We start from the raw sequence: 21,373 nt of genomic DNA on the forward strand, positions 1-21,373 counted from the left end.
CCTCCTATGCTTTGCACTTGGTTTAGTCTTGGATTTAATGACAAGATCATCCAATACTTTGCCTGAACGAAGAGTCACAACCATAGTAGTTTCTTTTGGGTTCACCTCAGTGCTACTAGGCAATTTCCCTGGTGCCCTTTTAGTTACTACCTTTACTAGTTGACCAACTTGCCTTTTAAGATTTTGAATGGAGGCTTGTTGAGATTGAGCAAGTTTGTCAAACTGGTCCATCTTTTGGTCCACCTTTTGCATGTATTGCAGCATCATTTCTTCAAGGTTGGACTTTTTCTCCTATGCAGGTTGAAAAGGATATTGAGAAAGTTGCTGCAAATTTTGAAACCCAGGTGGTCCCATAGGTCTAATCCATAGATCCTTTCATGAAAAGTTAGGATGGTTTTTCCATCCTTCATATATGTGGTGGAAAAAGGATCATTCCTTGGCTTCAACTTCTGCCCCCCATGGAATTAACATCTTCTACCATGGAGAGAGGATCTCTATTATAGTAACTAGCACCAGAATACCTATACATGTGAGAATAAGCACATGATTCTTGAGATTGAGCTACCCAATTAAAGAGTTATTGCATTTGATGACTCAATTCAACTACCTGCCCAAATCCCATGGCACATTCACTTCATGCACTCCTACTCTCTTATCCCGAATTGGTTTTTGTTGAGAATTGCTAGTTAACAATTCATAGAGACTAACAAATTCCTCCAAGGTTTTGTCACCAATATACCTTCCTGCTGCAATATCCACCATATTCAGGGTTATTAAGGTCAACCCATCATAGAAAAATTACACTTGCAATGCCAATGAATAGTGGTGGTGAGGACATTGAGAATGTAGTAGCTTAAAGCGCTCCCATGCTTCATGTATTAGCTCTCCTTCCATCTGAGAAAATATGCAAATCTTGTTCCTTAAATCGATGGTCTTCTGAGAAGAGCAGTACTTGGTCATAAAGATGTTATTAACATCTTCCCATGTCCTCAAAGATCCTTCAAGGAGATGAAGTAACCAAGACTTTGCACGATCCTTGAAATAATAAGAGAAGCACCTTATTCGTAAGTCATCTTCTGAAACTCCACTAACAAAGAAACAACTCTAGATATGCCCATAGAATTTAATTTCTTGATTGCATTAAAAACTAGAAAAGCCCTATTCTAATCAATAAACACACTACCAGGGTTTATTTAAATTAGATCATATATTTCCCTAATATGAAACCAATCACGCTAGTCGCCACTAATTTAAGAGAATTAAACAATTACGGATTTAACTATCTTAACTAATACTAGATTGTTAGGTTGAATTAAATATCAAACCCTTGCTATTCAAATAACAAAACAAGTATGCGAAATTAAATCATGCGAATACTAACGAATAAAAGAAACAGATAAAAATAATTAGATCTGATAGTAGTAGAGAACAAAATTCTTGGTTAACCCTTGACTAGAATAAGAAATTAGCCACTCATCGTTGGGAGGCAATCCGCACAATTTCATTGAAGGAAATCGCATACGCGCCTGACAAAAGAAAAAAAACTAAAGAAAATACGAAAAGCAAAGCGCTCCGTTGTTCTTGCTTGCTGCTAAGACTAGTAGTATCCCCTCTCTTGGGACCACGGACGAACTTTTAAAGTCAAGAAAAGCAAAGTCCCTTCTCCTCACGTTACTACTTTTCCAAATAAGTACTACTACTACTACTAGTACTTCTAATTTCCTATGAAAGAAATATTCCCTAAATTGATAAAAGATAAATCAAATCGTTTTCCAATACAATTTGGAAATATGCCTTTTTAGGTTTTCAACTTGAATTAGGAAACTATCATGCCTAAATCCCAACTTCTCTGGACTTGCAGGCTAGCTTTAGGCACGACTAGAGCAAGGGATGACAAGTTAACCTTTGATTGTTTAACTAGAGGGAGGTCTAGTTCACTGCAAATTCGAATAAATCAAACGAATGACTAGTTATTCTTTTGGGTAATTTATGCCCATGGTCCAAAAAAAAATATGCCGGTGCCCAAAAACTTTGTCTCTATTATCCCCAGGCCCCCGGAACTAAGAAAAAATCTTGCCTCTATGCCTTTTATTATGTCTGAACTGAGGACTTCCATTTTCTCTGTTCGTACTAGTGAACACTACTAGAAAATAGTGTAAACGTGGCACCAAAAAAGTGCTGTAAATATGGGGGAATAATTTCTTTGGCTTGGATGTTTTGAGTTATAGAGTTCTAACCATTCGAATGTATTTTGGAGTAGTGAAGTTGATAAACAGAAGATGATGTGGTCTCAATATGAATCAGCAGTGAAGTACGGGCGCTTATAAAAATTTGTCAATTTGTAATGGCTTTTTTAATTTTAATTAACCACATAAAAATGATTCATCCATGCAAAAGCGTCACAACAATTACAACATATTATTTGATCAATGGCCGCCCTAAACGACTGTAGATTATTAAAAAAATCTATGGAGATAAGATAATTGAGAGTGTCCCATGCATCGAAATTGATCTGATAATAAAGATTAATATTATCATTTTTTAATATTATTTTAGTGGAATCTTATAAGTCGGAGAGATCACGTCGTGTACGTAATCTGGTAAGGGACACCATTGGAATAAAAAAAAATTACGGAGCACTAAGACAAATAATTAGGTTACAACTTGACAAATCTTTTTCATAAACTATGATACAACCAATGAATGATGTGCAAGTAACAGAAAGCTTGAATACTTATCTTCACCCACTGCAATGTTTAATTGCTTGTTTAGAATGTGCATTTGGACGAAATCTAATCCAATCCTTTCACACTCCCCATTTTCTTAGTATCAATCACTAGTTGTCGTTTTTCTCCTTTGGTGCAAGTAAATTGACAACACTGAAAATTTAAAAACTTGCGTTGCAAGCTACCTTTCGTGGCTTTACAATTGGCATATTTCTAGTAATTTAGGTACTGTTTTTAGAAGTGATTGGAATGACATTACGTTCCAGCTACCTTTCGTGGCTTCTGGTTCTTTTAAAGTGCCGTCTGCTGTATAGATGTTGTGTTACTTTAGATTACTTTTAAAGTGTCCCCCGGAATTGAGGAAAAGTGTCTTCATAACCCTAAAAAGCAATAACAAAGCAAAAAATAAATAAAGAAAAGAGACACCACTATATTTATGTGATTCAAGAAAGTACAAAAAACTCAAGAAACTGTTCTAGAACCAAAAGAACTTAATACTAAAATATAGTGTCCTAAAATATCAGTATATTTATAATTACTAAAAATTATAATCTTAGAGTTTCAAATATATTGGTAAAAATGGCAATCATTTTTTTGAAAATACAGAAGAAATTAATAATTTAGATTGTAAAAGAATTTGTGTATCCCCTCTATAAAACTGGCCTTTTTCTTTTTTCTTTTTTTTTTTTTTGATTGTAAACGAATATATCAGTTTATCAAGATAGCTATAATAATGAATCTGTCCTCTGTTAAAAACTTTACAACCCAAATTTATAAATGCAATTTGGAACCTATGAGGGTCACTAGATTTGTAAAATTATATTTAGATCATCAAAATTTTGTGAATCTAATTCCACATCATAAAACTAAAAGATACCTTGATCATTGATTTTGAGTTCAAATTCTTATATTTCACTGATAAGTTTTGGGATGACTTGAACTTTATGCTATTAGCATATAATGCTAGAAATAAGTAAGTATCTTGATCGTAGACCATTGGTGTGTTTGGATACATAATTTATTTTAAATATTAAATTTGTTGCATCATAAACACATTCTCCAACCTTTTTTATATTTTCAACCATCTTCTTTTTTCGCATTAATCACAACACAAAAAAAGTAGTATGGTAATTATTAAAGTATTTTTTAAATAATTTTATAAGTCAGGTTTTTTAATGTTTTCATTGCATTTCCTTTTGTTTCTGCAGAAACTGGAACATGGGCTGCTGGGGCTTTTATACCTATGGTAGGTAAGATTAAACTAAAATTGAACAGGAGAGGTCCTGTCTTTTACACCTATGGTAGGTCAGTTTTTCACTTTTCTTCTATCCCATTTAATAATGCTAGAAATTATTAAGTATTTTGGTTGTAGACCATTGGTGTGTTTGGGTACATAATTTTTTTCGAATATTATTTTTATTGCATCATAAACATGTTCAACACAAAAAAAAATGTAGTACGGTAATTATTAAAATAATTTTTTCAACTGTGTTAGTAAATGGAAAGATGTACCAAACACCAAAGAAAATTGGAAAATTAGTGTCACCTGAAATCTCCTTCAAAGCATCCTTGAAGCTAGTGGGTGTTTTATGGGAGATTAGTGATATTACAAAGGGTGAGATTAGGCAGACCCGACCCACGTCTATGGTATTTGCTTCCATTTGGCACCCTCTGATACCTTTGAAAGTTTCATTTTTCATGTTGAGACTACTTCTGAGGAGAATACCGACACCGGATAAGCTTCGTAAATTTGGTTTCCATTTGCCGTCAAAGTGCTTTTGCTGTACTGAGCCTTCCGAGGAGTCTATTGAGCATTTATTCTCCAATGGACACATTGCGTCATTCCTTTGGAATTATTTTGGAGGGTTATGTGGAATAAAATTCTCAGGATCTTTTCTACGAGCACGCATAGTAGATTGGTGGTTGAATTCACAGGATTCCGAGTTACGAAGGATTATTTGCCGTATTCTTCCTAGTGTAATTTGCTGGCAGATTTGGAAGGCAAGGAACAAAGCAATGTTTGAGGGTGTCCAGATGCAATCATCGGCCATTCGCCAAGCCATCTTCTCAGAAATCCAATCCATGGTAGGAATACATTTTAAACAATTGATAAGACTACAATCCTTTTGTCAATTGTATGATTGGTCAAAGGCACCTGGGGGTACGGTTGTATATCAAGGTATCCGCTGGGAAACCAAAGAGACAGGGAGGTATACTCTTAACACGGATGGATGTGCTAAGGGTAATCCAGGAATAGGGGGAGGTGGGGGCATACTCCGGGATTCCACTGGATTACCAATGATTGGTTTTTCGGCATATCTGGGAGAAACTACATGTCTCCGTGCAGAGGCTTGTGCCCTTCTTATTGGTCTTCAGATCTGTATACATAACGGTTTTGGAAACATATGTGTACAATCAGATTCATTGGTTTTAATTGGGATCATTCAACGTCGTACTCAGTGTCCGTGGACAATTCGAAGATACGTCAACCAGATTTGGCAGTTATTAGATGATCCACCTAGATTCACGCACTGCTATCGGGAGGCTAACACAGTTGCTGATGCTTTATCTAATGTGGGTATATCTCATCCAGATAAACAAATTGAGGTTTACGATACTTTCAGTAAATTCCCAAGGTTGGCTCGTGGGGCAATCCGTTTGGACAGAATAGGGATACCTTCAATCAGAAAAATGAGGATTATGTAAGAGGAATATTTGGTTATATTTTTCATGAATAAAAAAAAAAAAAAAAGTATTTTACAACTATCAAAAAAAAAAAAAAAAAAAAACAAAGGGTGAGATTATTACAAACGTGTATGAAAATCCCCTGGTGGCCAATTGTGGCGTCTAAAACACCAGACGCATCGATTTTTAAAATTCCGACCATGCAGCTGGAAATCAATCCGGAACAAGATGAATGATGCAAAATCTTGAACAAATGGATTGATTAACTTGTTTAGTTAATTGAAGTCATGTGCACCTTTTGTCCAATAACATTTTCTTCTTTTTTTTCTTTTTCCCTAAGGCGCGGTGCATCAAGGCATTTGCTTTCAGCAAAACTCAGATGAACATCATGCATGTTCTATTTATCAAAAAAAAAAAAAAAGAATTGTATTTGGATAGTTGATTATTTGGAATAATTTTCTGAAAAAAATATTGTAGTACTTTTTTAATGTGCTGTATGTGAAATAAAAGATAATTAAAAAATATGTTGATGAAACAAACAAATAAATTTTGACAAATAATCTACTATACAAACAAAAGTATTTGGAGGTTGTGGCAACAGACGGGATATTTTTTTTTCCCCATTACAATCTCAGTTGGGAATAGTTCAGCATAAATTATCCAAACTGACCAACTACTTCCTGCAACAAGAAAATGCGATTTAATCATGTGATACAGACGTTAATCACTAAGCAAGATTAGCATGCTTGAGGGCCTTGAAAATGTCTACTTGTTCAGTGGTCTTCTATAAAAACCAACCGTGATGAGATAATTATCAAACTGCTAGTGCTGATTAATGTACATTTACCTTGTTGAAAAAGAAAGAATTATACCTACTTTGCTTGAATTTACATCTGACAAATGTGTAACGTAATTGAAAAAGAAATTCACTAATTTTCCTTTCAACTTCAATTGTATAAGTTGAAATGTATAGAACTTTAGTAATATTTTTATAGTTTATTTTTTCACCAATAAATTTTTTCCCTAATCATGTAAAATAAGCGGGATGTTTTTCTCTATCTAAAAATATGTAATTGTGGAGATAAAATTTAACAAGACTTGTAAAATGAAATTAATTCTTCTATTAATATTTACATATTTATTATATATTTTTCTAAGTATATAATAATTAGTATCTAAAAGTACTTTATTAAATTAATACACACAGGTTCAACTAGTGACCCAATTCCTGTGCTGGACTCCTTATCATGTCAAGTTTAATAATTATGCATTCTCCAACTAGAAAATACAACTTAATCATGAAATACTCATGTTCATCACTGAATAAGATTTGTATCCTTGTGAGCTCTCAAAATATCTACTTATTTTGTGGCCTTAGGTAAAAAGCCCATTGTGACGAGACAATTGTCAAACTGCTCATTATTATACTTTTTTTATATGATAGATTTTATACTATAATTATTTGTACTCTACATTAAGAAATACGACACAAGTTTAGTATCCTTGTGAGCTCTCAAAATATCTACTTATTTTGTGACCTTAAGTAAAAAGCCAATTGTGACGAGACAATTGTCAAACTGCTCATTATTGTACTTTTTTTTATATGATAGATTTTATACTATAATTATTTGTACTCTACGTTAAGAGGAGGGGATCTAAAAAGATCAAAGGAAACTCGTCGACCCTGATGAGTGCATAGGCACCCACTAGCAAAATATTTCTAATAAAATTTGGATATTAGAATGTAAACCAAGAATTTGATCCTTAACCTACAATCAAATAAAACTTTCTTGACGGCCAACTACTCTGTTACTCTAGCAGCAGAGTAGTTGGTTTGTTGATTAGTGTTATTGACGTACTCTGTAATTAGTACTAATTAATGTACACTTCCCTTGTTGAAATTTGAAAAAGAAAGAAGAAAGAAGGAGACCTAGCTCACTTGAATTTACATCTATAAATATACTACGTAATTGGAAAAGAACTTAGCTAGTTTGCCATATTATTCTGAATTGTTTAACCTCTTGGCTCTTCAAATACCAGCATTGGCTACCCCTTATTGCTAATTGATCAGGCTAAATTGAGCTACGGGAAGTGCGTATAAGGAAAGAGGCTGCCTAAAACCATGGAATGCGCTTCAAATATCAGGCTTCCGGTCATAAATTTAACGGAGGAAATCCTAAGATCCGGAAAAGATTCTTGGACTGAAGCGCGAAACATTGTCACACGGGCATTTGAAGAGTATGGCTGTTTCATAGCTGTTCATGATAAGTATCCTTCAGAGGTTAGTGATTCCTTATTCTCTGAGCTGCAAGATTTATTTAACCTGCCGTTGGAGATTAAAGTCCAAAACACTTCTCAAACTCCCCTCTCTGGTTATGCTCGGCCAAGACCCAACGTGAACCTCTACGAAAGCATGTGCATTGAAGATGCAACAAATCTTGAAGCAGTCGAGAAGTTCGCAAATCAGATGTGGCCCTCCAAAAATAACCATTTCTGGTAAACTTGTTTCCATTAATATGTAATTCTTCTTATAGTTTATTGCTACTATGCATTATTCACATCCGAAATGCTTACCTTTTTTTTTTTTTTTTAATATGCCCTCCCATGACTAGTGAACTGTTTCATTGCTATGCAAATCAAGTAGCAGAATTAGATAAAATGGTGAGCAAATTGGTGTTTGAAAGCTATGGTGTGGAGAAGTACCACGAATCTCATGTGGGATCAGTGACTTATAATGTTAGATTCATAAGGTACAGGGTACCCGAACAGAATGAGATGAATGTCGGCGTTCCTCCTCATACTGACAAGAACTTCATAACCATACTTCAACAGAATGAAACTGATGGTTTAGAAGTTCAGTTGAAGAATGGAAGCTGGATTCCTATTGATTTTCCTCCTTCCTCCGTAGTAATCATGGCTGGAGATGTATTCTCGGTGAGATATTTTCTTTTTTTGTCATTAAATGTGCAAGCCTGGATCATATTAAACTTGATTAGTTACAACATTGCAATCCTCTAAAAATCCATGTTTTAAAATTCCATTTTCCTTTTCAAATCATTTCCCTTTGTCATGAATATACCGGGACAATTGTTATGTGTTTTTCACCTGAAACTAAAATGAAAACAAATATGCAAAAGAAAGATTAGACAATAACAATATATTAATACTCAAGTGTGGAGGGTTGAGACACGGATATTTTTGTTTCTCTTTAAAGTGATTCAAGCCTCTATAAAAGAATCAACTCTAATGCAATAGGTTTTCTAACTTGTCATTTCCAAGATACACCATTTCAACCATAATTACTAACACTCTCTTTAGACTACACAACTAGGAGAGTATACCTTTATAAATGCCTTATTAATTTCTTGTCTAACTATGATACAGAAAATAATGAATTTAGACTCAAAAGACATAAACTGTAGCAGTAGAACTTTTCTATCTCAACTATGCATATATATATATATATATATAATATATATATATATATATATATAAACATAACCTATATTCCTAATAAAGTACTAAGTAAATGCTGAAATTATTGGCCATTCAAAACACATTCAATTTTATATTGTAGGTTACAAAAAACTTATTGTAATTGAAACATCATAATTTCACATTCTTTGGTCAATACCCATTCAATCCAAATTTGAATTGTAAGTTACAATACCTCGAAGTAATTGAAAAGTCATAATTTCATATAATAAATCTTCAGGAAAAACCATTCAAACACCTATAAATTTCAGAAAATTTCAATAATTTATTTCCCTTGTAACATGCACATTTAATTATTTTATTAAAATACTACAACATTATGTAAAAAGCAAAAAACAAAGTTAAAAAACTTTGGTTCAATTAGAAAACTTGATTCAATAATGGCTTCGCCATACATTATCTAAGTTGGATGTGTTATGGTCAAATTAGAACGAAAAGGAAAAAGGCCTCACAGATGTTACTACCTTAATCATCTAGAATATTGGCATGGCATTTGTGCCATAACTTTCAGTATTTTTGTTGTAAATGCTGACTTCTCTAGTGGATATTAATACATTGATTGTATACATTTTTGAAATGCAGGCGTGGAGCAACGGTAGAGTGCATTCCCCATTTCATAGAGTAACTATGAAGGGAAAAGAAAGGCATTCGATTGCACAGTTTGCCTATTGCAAGAAATTGGTAGAGACACCAACAGAGCTGGTTGATGATGAACACCCCTTATTATATAAGCCATTGGACAATTTTGGTTATCTCCGATTCTTGAGCACAGATGATAATTTGAATACTCCAAATCCACTGAAGGCCTATTGTGGCGTCTAAAACACCAGACGCATCGATTTTTATGGATGAAAAGCTTTTTCTTCTTTTAAGTCGATGTTTATTCTCCTCCCCTATTGTGCCCACTTTTTCTTGAAAATGTTAGGGGAGTAGCTTTCTCCAGGATTAATCTACGAAATAATTTATTTTAGTGTGCTATCTGTTTTGTACCTGGAAGAAATAAATAAGGGAAAAGAAAGAAATTGGAGGGATACAAATAAATAAAATTTGGCAAGTAATCTACTGTTCAATCAAAATGATTTGGAGGTTGACGCATCTGATGAGATATTTTTTTTCTTCCCATTTCAATCTCAGTTGGACATAGTTCAGCATAAATTATCTAAACTGACTAATTACTTCCTCCAACTGACAAATACAACTTAATCACGTGATACACATGTTAATCACTAAGCAAGATTACCGTACTCGGGGGCCCTCAAAATATCTGCTGATTTGGTGGCCTTTTGTAAAAAGCCAATTGTGATGAGACAATTGTCACACTGCTAATTAAGGTGGAAAGTTCATTCAAATAATACCCTATCCCAAATAATACCCTATTTCAAATCACATTACTTTTCTGGCCACGGCAGCAGCAGCAATGCAAGGAGGTCAACTGTGTTCTGTGGGGCTGCACAAAGACAAACAGCAAAATGATGCACTGAGCACCGGAGAAAGCCGATTTTGAGTGGATGAAATAATGCAATACACTTTAAAATTATAATAAAAACCCTCTTAAAAATGTGTTCATCGTCTAATGGGGAAAGAACTTAGCAGCATGAAAATACCAGCGGTGGCTAGGCCTTACTGTTAAATTGATCCCCCGGGAAGTGCATACAGGGAAAGAGGCTAAATTGAGGTCGGACCCTCGTCCTGCAGCTCTTCTCCGCTGACAAACTAATAACTTTTTGTTGTCCACAGTCTTATCTTTATTTTATTGGCTGCCGACAGTTTATCTTCTTTCTCATTGGTCTGATTGAATTCTCCTTATCTTCTTGGAATCTGTCTTTTGTATTATCCGAGACACCTTTTGAATTATACTCCATTTCATTAGGTCTTGTGCAAATGGTCCATCAAACGGTGCTGCTGTGTCTGCGTCCTTTTGTCTTGTTTTGAGAAAGTTTACGTACTGTTGAACCATCTCCGGATCCTTCAACGTGCTCTTGAAAAAATCATTTACAGTACCAAATTTTGTAGATATATTTATTTAGCTGTTGGAAGATTCTTTTTTTTTTTTTTACTTGCTATTGAAAGATTCTTTGAAAGGTCCTTTTGAAACCTCTTTAATATGTCATTTTAACTTTTCTCCGGATTGAAGAAATTTTAGGGATAATTTCACTCAACTCTCCTGAAATTTTAATAATTACGGAGACCTTTCTTGATCCAATCAAATGACTAAAATGTCCTTCATATAATATTTAATTCATAAAAAAACATTTAAAGTCAAAAAATACTTCTTATTATTCTATTTGTCATTTCCTAATCTCAAAGAACAATTTTCATTAATTTTCTCGAGTCATATGCTCTAAAGTCTAAATCCACATTCCACGCCCTCAACGGGAGCAAACGAGATCGTATTCTCAATACACTAAGCATCGAGCTACGCTGCAAATTCCGTCTAGTTCAATTTCTTCACGGGCCTACACAAGTTTTTGCCGTATGCTATAAATCCACATCCTACACCCTTGATGGGAGCAGATGAGATTGTAGTCTTCTCAATACACTAAAAATGCATCGAGCTAGCGCTGCAAAATCCGTCCAGTTCGATTTCATGGATAACCCAAAGTTGCAAAAACTTCCTGTCATCAATTCCATGGTAAAGGGTTTCATGTGAATTTATACTACTTGAAAGATCGATAGTGTTAGTAATTGAACCAAATTAGCCTGCATGTATTAAACGTGCAAAGTGTTTAAAGTAAAATTTCACCTCACGGAAAGTGTCTTTGTAAATTTAAGGGTCAAGAGTCTACTTGTCATACGGTGGGAGCAAATGCTCGTAATAGGAAAAGAAAATGCTTACAATTGGCTTTGAATCTGTTTCGAATTACAGTTTGTTCTCCCACTGAATTGTGAAACAATTCTTAGCATCATGGCTGTTATACCAGTTTGGTGAAAAAAATAAATAGATGAAAAGAATCAACTATGGAGCAATTCTAACATCATTATTAAGTTGCAAATTGACTTTATTTGGCCCACAACATTTTTTACCTATCATTTGAGTAACTTATATTTAGAAGTATTTGCTTAGAGAGATTTTTTGGGTTGCCCCAACTGAAAAATATTTTTAGCTCATTGTCTAAAACAAGGTGAATATTTTTGGGTTGGGAGCAAAATTAAATAAATTGAAGAAACATTAAAAATGCAAGGTGAAAAACCGTTCTTATTATAATAAACAAAACAGTTGCACACCACAAGAAAGAGGAAAAATAAAACAAGAATAAGTATGCCCTCTAGAAAGCGTCCTTATTTTTTAAAACAAAAATCTAGATAATCAAGCTTTTTTTTTGCAGGCATGGAGCAACAGCAGAATACAACCTTGTTTTCATCGAGTTTTAACGAACGCGAATGCAAAAGGATTGTCATTGGGGGATGTTGCTGCGATATGTTTAGGAATCAGAGAAGAGGTGTGGAAAGTTGCTGCGGTATGATTGTGACCACAAATGATAGGAGAAGTGTGGGTGATGGACACCTGTAAAGGGCTTCTTTACCTGCAACCTGGAGGGCTGTTGGGTGTTGGGGGATTACAACTGCAAATGTAAAATGTGGAGTGCCTAAATTAGGCAACTTCCAAAGTGAAGGGGTCGTACGCTGAAGTAAGGGCAGGGAAAAAAGGCGCGAACCTTGGCGGATAAACTAAACACAGTATGCATAGTAGTAAGGAAGAAGCGCGAAATCGGACGAAAGCATTGAAAAGTGGGGTTCTTTTAATAAACACCGATGTGTTTATTTTGTATGCTTTCCGATAAATGAAGTACCCAATTTAAGAAAATTGGGTACTCCTGACCGTATGATGGACGAAAGCCATAAAGAGCTGGTCGTTTATAAGACAACGGGTTTAACTATACTTTTTTTTCCGATAAATACATTTCTATTTAAGGCACCTTGCTACTCTGTTCGTGTAACGGTCCAAAAGACATAAAGAGCTGGTCTTTTATTCAACAACGGGATTATTTTCATTTTATCTGATAAAGACATAAAGGTGTCTTTAAGGCACCTTGGGTATTATGTTGTTGTAAGAGAGAAAAGCCATAAAGAGTTGAAAATTTTAAATTGAAACACACGTTTGAATATATGAATGGGCCTCTACGGAAAATGGGTTTAATCTTTACTTATAATGGGGGAAAGCCATATAGAACTGGTTTTATTATCGAAAAATGCATTTCAATATAATGTTGTCAGATAAATAAATATTTATTTAAGGAAAATGGGTACTCCATTCTTATAATTTTTTTCGATAAATACTTTTATACATTTCTATTTATTAGTAAGAATTACTATTTATGTATAAAAACTTACTATTATTTGAACTAAACTTACTCTTTTAAAAGTAAGTTTGGGATATAAAGTAGTAATCTACTTATTTAAAAATTAAGTTTAATATTTATTCCAATTTACCTTTTGAGGTATAAAAGTTACTAATCTATTAGGCTTAAGGGTTTGTTTGGATTGCGATTTATTTGTCAAAATATATTTGCTTACATTATCATTACAATTTTCAACACACCTTTTTATCTTTCCAATTACCTTTTTATCTCACATACATCACATCACAAAAAGTGCTACAGTAAAAATATCTCTAATAATTCACAATCCAAACAAACCCTTCCATAATTTTAGGTATTATTCTATTTAGGTGAATAGGTCCAACAATAAATCAAATGATCGCTAAAAGTGCAACAACATGTTATATTAGGTAAACACTATTTCGCTACCATAACTATCATTTAGTATATCTATATGTATTGCTGAGGGGGTTTTGGATAGGGAGCTTCCAAAATTGTCAAAAGTTTGAATGCTATTTTAATAGAATTTTACATTTTTATAATTAAAAAATATTTATCTCTTAACTAATCATGTAACCGCTCCTACAAATCCTATAATTATGCTCATATTTTTCCCACATTTCCCGCACGTTTTTTTCACTACCCCGTAAAATTCGAACTCCTAAACTTTAACTAACAGATAATAACCACCCCTATAACATGATATCTGCAAATTTCAATTCACATCTCACATTTATTACTAACACTTATCATATCACTGATAGTAATAACTAACCGTTAATTTAAGAAATTCGCAACTACGAAAGTCAAATATCCAAAATTTAGTAGCCTGTTTAAATTACAATTTTCACAATTCAACGTATCTTATTGTCATAATATATTTTACTCTCACAATCATTCACAAATTATAAAGGGATTAAAAAATAAATAATTTTTAATAAAAAATTAATTCAAAGGTAGTTAATTCACACATACACACACACACGCATACATATATATACATATATATATTTTTTCATAATATAAACTAAAATTATAAAAAATTAGGAGGGCTAACTTTTTTTTACACAAATATTTACACAATATGAATTAAAATTTTTAAAACTTTGAAAAGAAGGGACCTATGGCCCCGATTAGCCCCTATTAGTTTGGGAGTGTTTGGATAGCAGATTTTTTCAAATAATATTTTACTTATATTATAAACACATTTTTCAATCCATTTTTTTATCTCACATACATCATATCACAAAAAGTGCTATCATAATTATTTCAAATAATATTTTAAATAACACTCTATCCAAACAAATTTCAATAGCGTCTTAGTTCCAAACCTGCAAGATTACAAAAGAGAAAATAACTTATCACAAAATGAATTTTACACTATGGTGATCCCACCCAAATGTAGTTATTTCACGCACACACGTACATATATATACTTATATATTCTCATAATATAAACTAAAATTATAATAAATTTGGAGGACCAGTTTTATTTTACACAAATATTTATATAATTTAAAATTTTTAAAACTTGGGGAGGAGGGCTATGACCTCCATTAGCCCCCATTGGTTCCATTATTGATTTCAACAGCATCTTAATTTCAAACCTGTAAGATTACAAAGAAAAAAAATAACTAATCACAAAGCGAATCCCACACCATAGTGATCCCAATGAAATATTTTAAAAAGATTCAGCAAGTTCACTTCAAAAAAATACAAGTCTTGCTGAACTTTTTTTGTAGTACGAATTCTTCAAAATTCAATAGAATTAATTAAACCACCAATATTAATTTTCATACTAAAAGTTGATTGGTGTAAAAAATATTCGCACCTTTGTACAAGATTATCAAATCGAATGCATAATATTGGTAAGTATTTCATTTTAAAATCAAATAAAACATGCAATTACATTTATTTCTATCCAAATATCATTCATTTTCTAATATAAATTATTATTATCATTTTAGGATTCATCTTTCGCAAAAACACAATTCTTGAATGATTTACAGTTTTTGTCATATTTTGAACTATTGTTAGTCAAATCTTAAATTTTAATTATGTTGGTATAATTTTTTTAACTTTTTTCAAATTAAAATGGTATAATCTTTTAATTTATTTTAATAATGTAAGCGCCGTGCGTAGTATGGATATTCACACTAGTTGTCCTCGTATGACCGAGCCTGAGAGTTTGAGCATGTTTTGGTTGAATGTTATAATTCAAAATTGGGGGTTTGGAGGGAATATGTTATATCCATTGTAATCAAAATTCAAACAAATGTGGGAATAAATCTGGTTGTTACAACGAACTATATAAAGTGAATTTTTTTATTTATTTGCACAATGCTACCTTATTTTTACATGCATCAAAATGGATTGATTACAAGTTGCATTTGCTTGCCTTTTGCTAGAATTTTGGCTAATTAACAAATTATACTAATTGTAGAAAAGTAAGTTTGTAATCATTTTCAATTTTTAAAAAGTTTGAAAGTTTGGATAACAATAACAACAAATCTTCCTAGTTACATGTAGAATATCACTTGTTTCTATATCACAATTTTTATAGTTTAACACCTATGAATATAATAAGATAAAATTATTATTTTATAATACGATAAAATTTTATTATTTTCTAAGGTTATGTGAATGGTCAAAATATTTTTCACAGAATATTTTAAAATATATAAGTATAAAAGAATATTAAATTATACATATAATCATATATTATACAAGTATGTTACGAGTACTTACTAACTAATGTACTAAGTTTTAATCATTTATAAAATATTTTATTGTTATTTCAAATAAGCTTCCTAGTATTGATTTAGTATAAGTCATAAAAGATTGAGTGATTTGAGTCAGCTACTTCTGTGTTAATTTTGACTGTGGTTAACAAACTCAATGATTTAGTCCGTCTAACTTAGGTTAGTGGGAAAATGGGTCACAGTTGGCTAGAATAAAATTATAATAAATCCGTTTTTCAATAAAAAAAATGAACTCTTTATGACTTTCTTCCATTATAAGAACAGAGTACCCATTTTTCTAAAAAAAATTATTTATTGGATAAAATAAAAATAAACCCTTTTTTCAATAAAATCCTAACTCTTTATGCCTTTCCTCTATTATAAGAACCGTGTACCTACTTTGCCATAAATAAATTTATTTATCAGATAAAAAATTATTTATCGAAAAAATAAAAATGAACCCGTTTCTCAATAAAACATCAGTTCTTTATAGCTTTCCTTCCTTATAAGAAAAGAGTATCCATTTTGCCATAAATAAATTTGTTTATCGAATAAAATAAAAATAAACTCTTTTTTTCAATAAAAATCAGTTCTTTATGACTTTCCTCCATGATAAGAATATAGTACCCATTTTTCTAAAAAAAATATTATTTATCGAATAAAATAAAAATGAACCCGTTTTTCAATAAAATACCAACTCTTTATAGTTTTTCTCTATTATAAGAACAGAGTACCCATTTTTTCATAAATAAATTTATTTATCGGATGAAAAAAATATATTTTTCAATAAAACACCAGTTCTTTATAACTTTCCTCCGTTTACTAAAACAAAAAGAGTATTAACGACAACAACTTTAGCAAGAAGTAGAAAGCTTGACACTATTAAGAGACTTATAGCAAGGAAAAGGACAATAATACCTCATCAAAAATTGGAGCCAAAATGAGTGCGGGAAAGCTTCCCTCCAAATGCTGATTCGAGTGGGCCAAAGTTTCATGTTATTGGTGGAAAATCATGGGTGCTTTTTTGTGAAAATTTCAAAATTTTGGTCCCTTTCAATTTTTAGCAGAGTCGCGCATTGAAAATTTTTTAACCATTCTCGGCACAGCACTTGTCAAGCGTAGCACCACATGAATTCCAAGCCTTCCATACTTGCAAGGCTACTTTTTCAAATATTGTTCTCAGATCAGAGCCCTCGAAAGTTCAATCGCAACCTCCTCCGCACCTTTCTCCTTCTATTTCTCTTTCCCTTTCTATCAATTTTCAGTTTTCCGTAGACATATGGTTCCCCTCTTCCTCTCTAGCACCCAGATCTAAATTTATACAATCATGGACACACTTTAAAGACCCTTCCGATGCAATGGCAGACTTCAAGGAAAAGCGATGGTGTAGGTTTTTTAAGTAGATATGTTATTTTCATCTCTGTTTTGTCAATTGCCTTTTTCTTGCATTTTTGGTCAATTTAACAATCGCAAGATAAACTTTTTGAAATTGTAAGCATCTACTTCAGTGGATTAGAATGAATGGGCATCTCGGTTGGAGTAGAGAAATGGGTCTTACTGGAAGGCAAAATGAAAACTGCCCGTCAAAATTTCAGATCTAAGATTTCATGTAGTCTCCAACATATTTTCATACTAGAATTCTTCCTTCCACGATTTGATTTTTCCCCACTTTGTCGTATTGTTCAATCTCCTCTCTTTACCACTCTCGCTTCCATTCCTCCGAACCTCTCGTTGCCCAGCCCTAATTGTCCCCTTTTATTGTCCCAAACCCCCTGTATCTTACACAATTTTTGAATGCTAAACACTGATTATGACATGTTCTAAGATTGAAGCCTTATTTATTCAGTGACTTAACTGAAATTTTGGATGATTTTCTACTCCGATTGGTGATTAGGATTGATGGTATAGGTGATTTTGCTTGTCTTTGGACTGGTTTGTAGTGCTTCATCATTATCTATTGTTTTATGTTTCAGTGTTGTAGGACCATTCGTGAAGCATATTTTTTCCCTTCCTTTGGGTTAATTCTAATGCTTTTATTGCGCTGCATGTGATTCTCTTAGGTGATAACTTCTCCTCCTCCTGAATGTTTGTGCAAGTTTTAATGCATTTGATTTTTTTGCTATTTGATGATTTAATTTTATTGTTTATTTCTTAACTAAAGATCTAGAAAATAGAATATAGTTTTCTTTTAAGTGAACATACTGGACAAAAATATAAAGATTAGAAAAAAGGATCTCATTGGCTATTTGCACCTCAGAAGCCTTTTTGGCAGTAAAATGTAATTCCTTTTTTCAAGTTCATTTCATGCTTTCTAAGTTCGAATGTTACGCTTGCTTAGCTACTTCTCAATTTTGAATGAACTGCAATGGGTGAATGCATTTACGATTTTTGTGTTAAAGGAAACAGTCTTGGCGTTACTTTGCAATTGATTTCATGTTAATTAGGGTCATAATGATTTCTTCATCTTAAGTACATGCTACCAACTTGTAGTTTGAAATTCAGTTCACATTTTGTACTTGTGGTTAATAAAAGTGATCCTTAGCATTTTTTTAAAGTCCCTCATTTTCATTTCTTTTCATGCAACAATATAAGGATCAATGTCCTAGTTGATATATTAGGCTAATGCAGGTTTAATTTATCTAACTATCAATGTAAATTTCTGTTTAATACTTTTTTTTTCATTGGACTCTGTAGGTTGATGGTGGATTGTAGTAAACCTGGCTATGAAACTCTTACAAGCTACTTCGATTATGGATTTCGCCAATTAATGCAAACATGATACTCATTTTATATCGGCACATGGTCTATCTTAGCATTTGTTATTCCTGACAATTTTGGTTGTACATATTAAAGCCTAATTAGGATTTGATTTGAGTATCTTTGTGCTTTGTACTGTTGATAGTATTGATTGTAATATATTGTTGCTCGTTTTGTATTTATAATGACAAATTGGTTTCTTATTTCGTATAAAATTTTTGTTATATCTCAATATTGACATTAATGATACCTCTTGCTAAAAAAATGGTTGAAAAAAAGTAGCAACTACAGTCACAAAACTGTTTTTGGCAACTTTCTTGCAAGAAAATCATCTAACTGCATTTGATCGTCTTTAGTAAGGGGTCGATGGTTTCCAATAAAACACCAGCTCTTTGTGGCTTTTCTCCATAAAGTTTTTATTTTTTTAACGGAAGTAATTTATTACTTGGATAAAATCAGAAACTCCATTATAAGAAAAGGTTTGGAGGGAATAAGTTGTAAGCGATCCATGACAATTACCGTCCCTACACATATGTGAAGGAGCAAGGGCCATGACAATTTGCTACATAAATTTATTTATGATAAAATGGACACTCTTTTCTTATATGGAGAAAGGTCATAAAGAGTTGGTGTTTTATTGAAAAATGAGTTTATTTTTATTTTATCCGATAAACAAATTCCTTTTTACCTTCAAAATGAGTACTCTGTTCTTATAATGGAGGAAAATCATAAAGAACTGGTCTTTTATTAAAAAATTGGTTTATTTTTATTTTATCTGATAAATAAATTTGTTTATGAAAAAATTGGTACTCTGATCTTAAAATGAAAAAAAGTCATAAAGAGTTCGTCTTTTATTAAAAAAATGAATTTATTTTTATTTTATCTGATAAATAAATTTGTTTATGAGAAAATGGGTACTCTGTTCTTATAATGGAGGAAAGCCATAAAGAGCTGGTCTTTTATTAGAAAATGGATTTATTTTTATTTTATTTCATAAATAAATTTAGTTATAAAAAATTGGGTACTCTGTTCCTATAATGGAGAAAAGCCATAAAGAGCTGGTCTTTTATGAAAAAGTGATACTTTACAGAAAGTGACCGCGATTGGGTTGCATAAGAATCTCTAAAGTTTATTGCATTTTCTGCTTCTACTGTGTTAATTTTTCTGAAGCAATATCCATTCTGAAGTGCTATTGACTCTGCTAAAATTGAAGTAGAAACTTCCCATGCGGCAAGTAATTCGATTGAATGGCTGCTTTGATGATGTATCACTACAAGAAAAACAACTTATAGAGGCACATCAAAATGTCACAAGTCACACCTTGTTGAGGCACTTAATATATTGAGGCACATACCTAGTGTGCCATGTAAAACCTATGTCACAAAAGCTTTTAAAGGCACAATTAAGTGCCATGACATAGAAAACAATTCAGACATCTAAAAGTGCCATAACAAGGTTATTGAGACAATAGTATTTGTCAGAAAATAGTTGTTATTGAGGCACGCAAATGTGTCACTATATATCTTAATGTAGATATTGGCAAGTGCCTCTATATTAACCTTTAAAAGATGTTTTAAAATGCCTCAAAAACCTGCTACGTAACAAGAAAATTTCTACTACAAAAAACCCTTATCATGACACTTACAAGTGCCTCAATAGACTGGATTTTTTTTTTCTTTTTTATGCCTAGCCACAGGTACTACTGTGAATATGACATTCCTGTTGTATCAATAGAAACAAACGGCAATATTGGACATCTCACATTCAATGACCAAAACCAACAATATTTGATTGAAAAACCACTTTCAAATTATCACCATAACCAATGATTACAATTAAAGTACTCATAACCAACGATTTCACCTAAATAGCACCAGCTAAACTAAAATCAACTAAACTGCTAGTAGACCAACTTCTTGTAATATATGCAGCAACACTTTGTCCTTTTACAGTTATAGCACTTCCATATAAATGGATAAGTATCCATATGCTGCAACACCTTCTTCACTTTTGAATTTCAGCACATTAATCTTCGCAAATTTTTACCTATAGCATAAGTATATTATGTATTAAAATCCATCATAATTATCGAATGAGACAAACATATGAGATATTAACAATTAACATAATTTGAAAGTTAGAAAAGGAAAAACATACTAGTTTTGTTGGCCAAGCTATAGGAGCACCAATTGAACATTACTAGTTTTAGGGTGATACAGCATACCCTAAAACTGAAGGCAGATATGCAGTGCTTAATAAGATATCATGTCATTTGTATGATGTTGGCTATTGATGAATGATATCTATGTAAATAGTGGAAACGGATAGAAGAAACACATATTTCCTCACTTATCTATGTAAACAAGAGACTTTAATTGCATAGCAGAGCTTGCTGTTGCTGCAATTCATTGAAAAAATTTCCTCGTCACAGTTATCTAAGAGATTCTAATCTGCAGAAGTAAGCCAAATGAAAACAAGTCTGTTATCCATTTGTAGCCCTGTCAGTCAACAGTACCAAGTAATATTGGGCCATCCATGGTACTTTTAGCTCAATGCACTCTACAGGTTAGCCATTTTGATAGCATTTCAGATACTTATCTTGCATAACTTTGTATTGTATTAAAATAGATTCAACTCGGTTGGAAATGCT

General features: G+C 32.5%; 2 protein-coding genes, 1 long non-coding RNA gene and 1 other non-coding gene across 4 annotated transcripts; 3 read left to right on the forward strand and 1 right to left on the reverse strand.

The window, feature by feature from the left end:
* The first annotated feature begins 820 nt into the window (after positions 1-820).
* On the forward strand, positions 821-927 carry LOC113709173 (small nucleolar RNA R71). The gene has a single exon (XR_003452594.1). It is a non-coding gene; the product is annotated as a small nucleolar RNA R71 (small nucleolar RNA).
* Positions 928-4,370: 3,443 nt separating this feature from the next.
* LOC113708453 (uncharacterized) lies at positions 4,371-5,432 on the forward strand. Its single transcript, XM_027230908.1, has one exon. It carries the CDS (start codon positions 4,371-4,373, stop codon positions 5,430-5,432), a length of 1,062 nt encoding a protein of 353 aa, XP_027086709.1.
* Positions 5,433-7,193: 1,761 nt separating this feature from the next.
* On the forward strand, positions 7,194-9,876 carry LOC113708904 (probable 2-oxoglutarate-dependent dioxygenase AOP1). The gene is made up of 3 exons (XM_027231616.2): positions 7,194-7,907; positions 8,024-8,345; positions 9,489-9,876. Exons 1-3 carry the CDS (start codon positions 7,534-7,536, stop codon positions 9,726-9,728), a joined length of 936 nt encoding a protein of 311 aa, XP_027087417.2. The 5' UTR covers positions 7,194-7,533; the 3' UTR covers positions 9,729-9,876.
* A 109-nt stretch (positions 9,877-9,985) lies between these two features.
* Positions 9,986-10,605, reverse strand: LOC113708905 (uncharacterized). Its single transcript, XR_003452530.2, has 2 exons — positions 10,531-10,605; positions 9,986-10,353 (listed from the first exon to the last, which is right to left on the reverse strand). It is a non-coding gene; the product is annotated as an uncharacterized lncRNA (long non-coding RNA).
* Between the last annotated feature and the right edge of the window lie 10,768 nt (positions 10,606-21,373).

The sequence above is a fragment of the Coffea arabica genome, chromosome 5e, assembly GCF_036785885.1.
Source record: "Coffea arabica cultivar ET-39 chromosome 5e, Coffea Arabica ET-39 HiFi, whole genome shotgun sequence".
Lineage (NCBI taxonomy): Eukaryota > Viridiplantae > Streptophyta > Magnoliopsida > Gentianales > Rubiaceae > Coffea > Coffea arabica.

Excerpts from the sequence above, each read along its gene's own strand:
- LOC113708904 (XM_027231616.2), top strand. The coding sequence starts at position 7,534 with ATGGAATGCGCTTCAAATATCAGGCTTCCGGTCATAAATTTAACGGAG. Across the intron at positions 7,908-8,023 it reads TCCAAAAATAACCATTTCTG|TGAACTGTTTCATTGCTATG; the intron begins GTAAACTTGTTT and ends TCCCATGACTAG. Across the intron at positions 8,346-9,488 it reads TGGCTGGAGATGTATTCTCG|GCGTGGAGCAACGGTAGAGT; the intron begins GTGAGATATTTT and ends TTTGAAATGCAG.
- LOC113708453 (XM_027230908.1), top strand. The coding sequence starts at position 4,371 with ATGGTATTTGCTTCCATTTGGCACCCTCTGATACCTTTGAAAGTTTCA.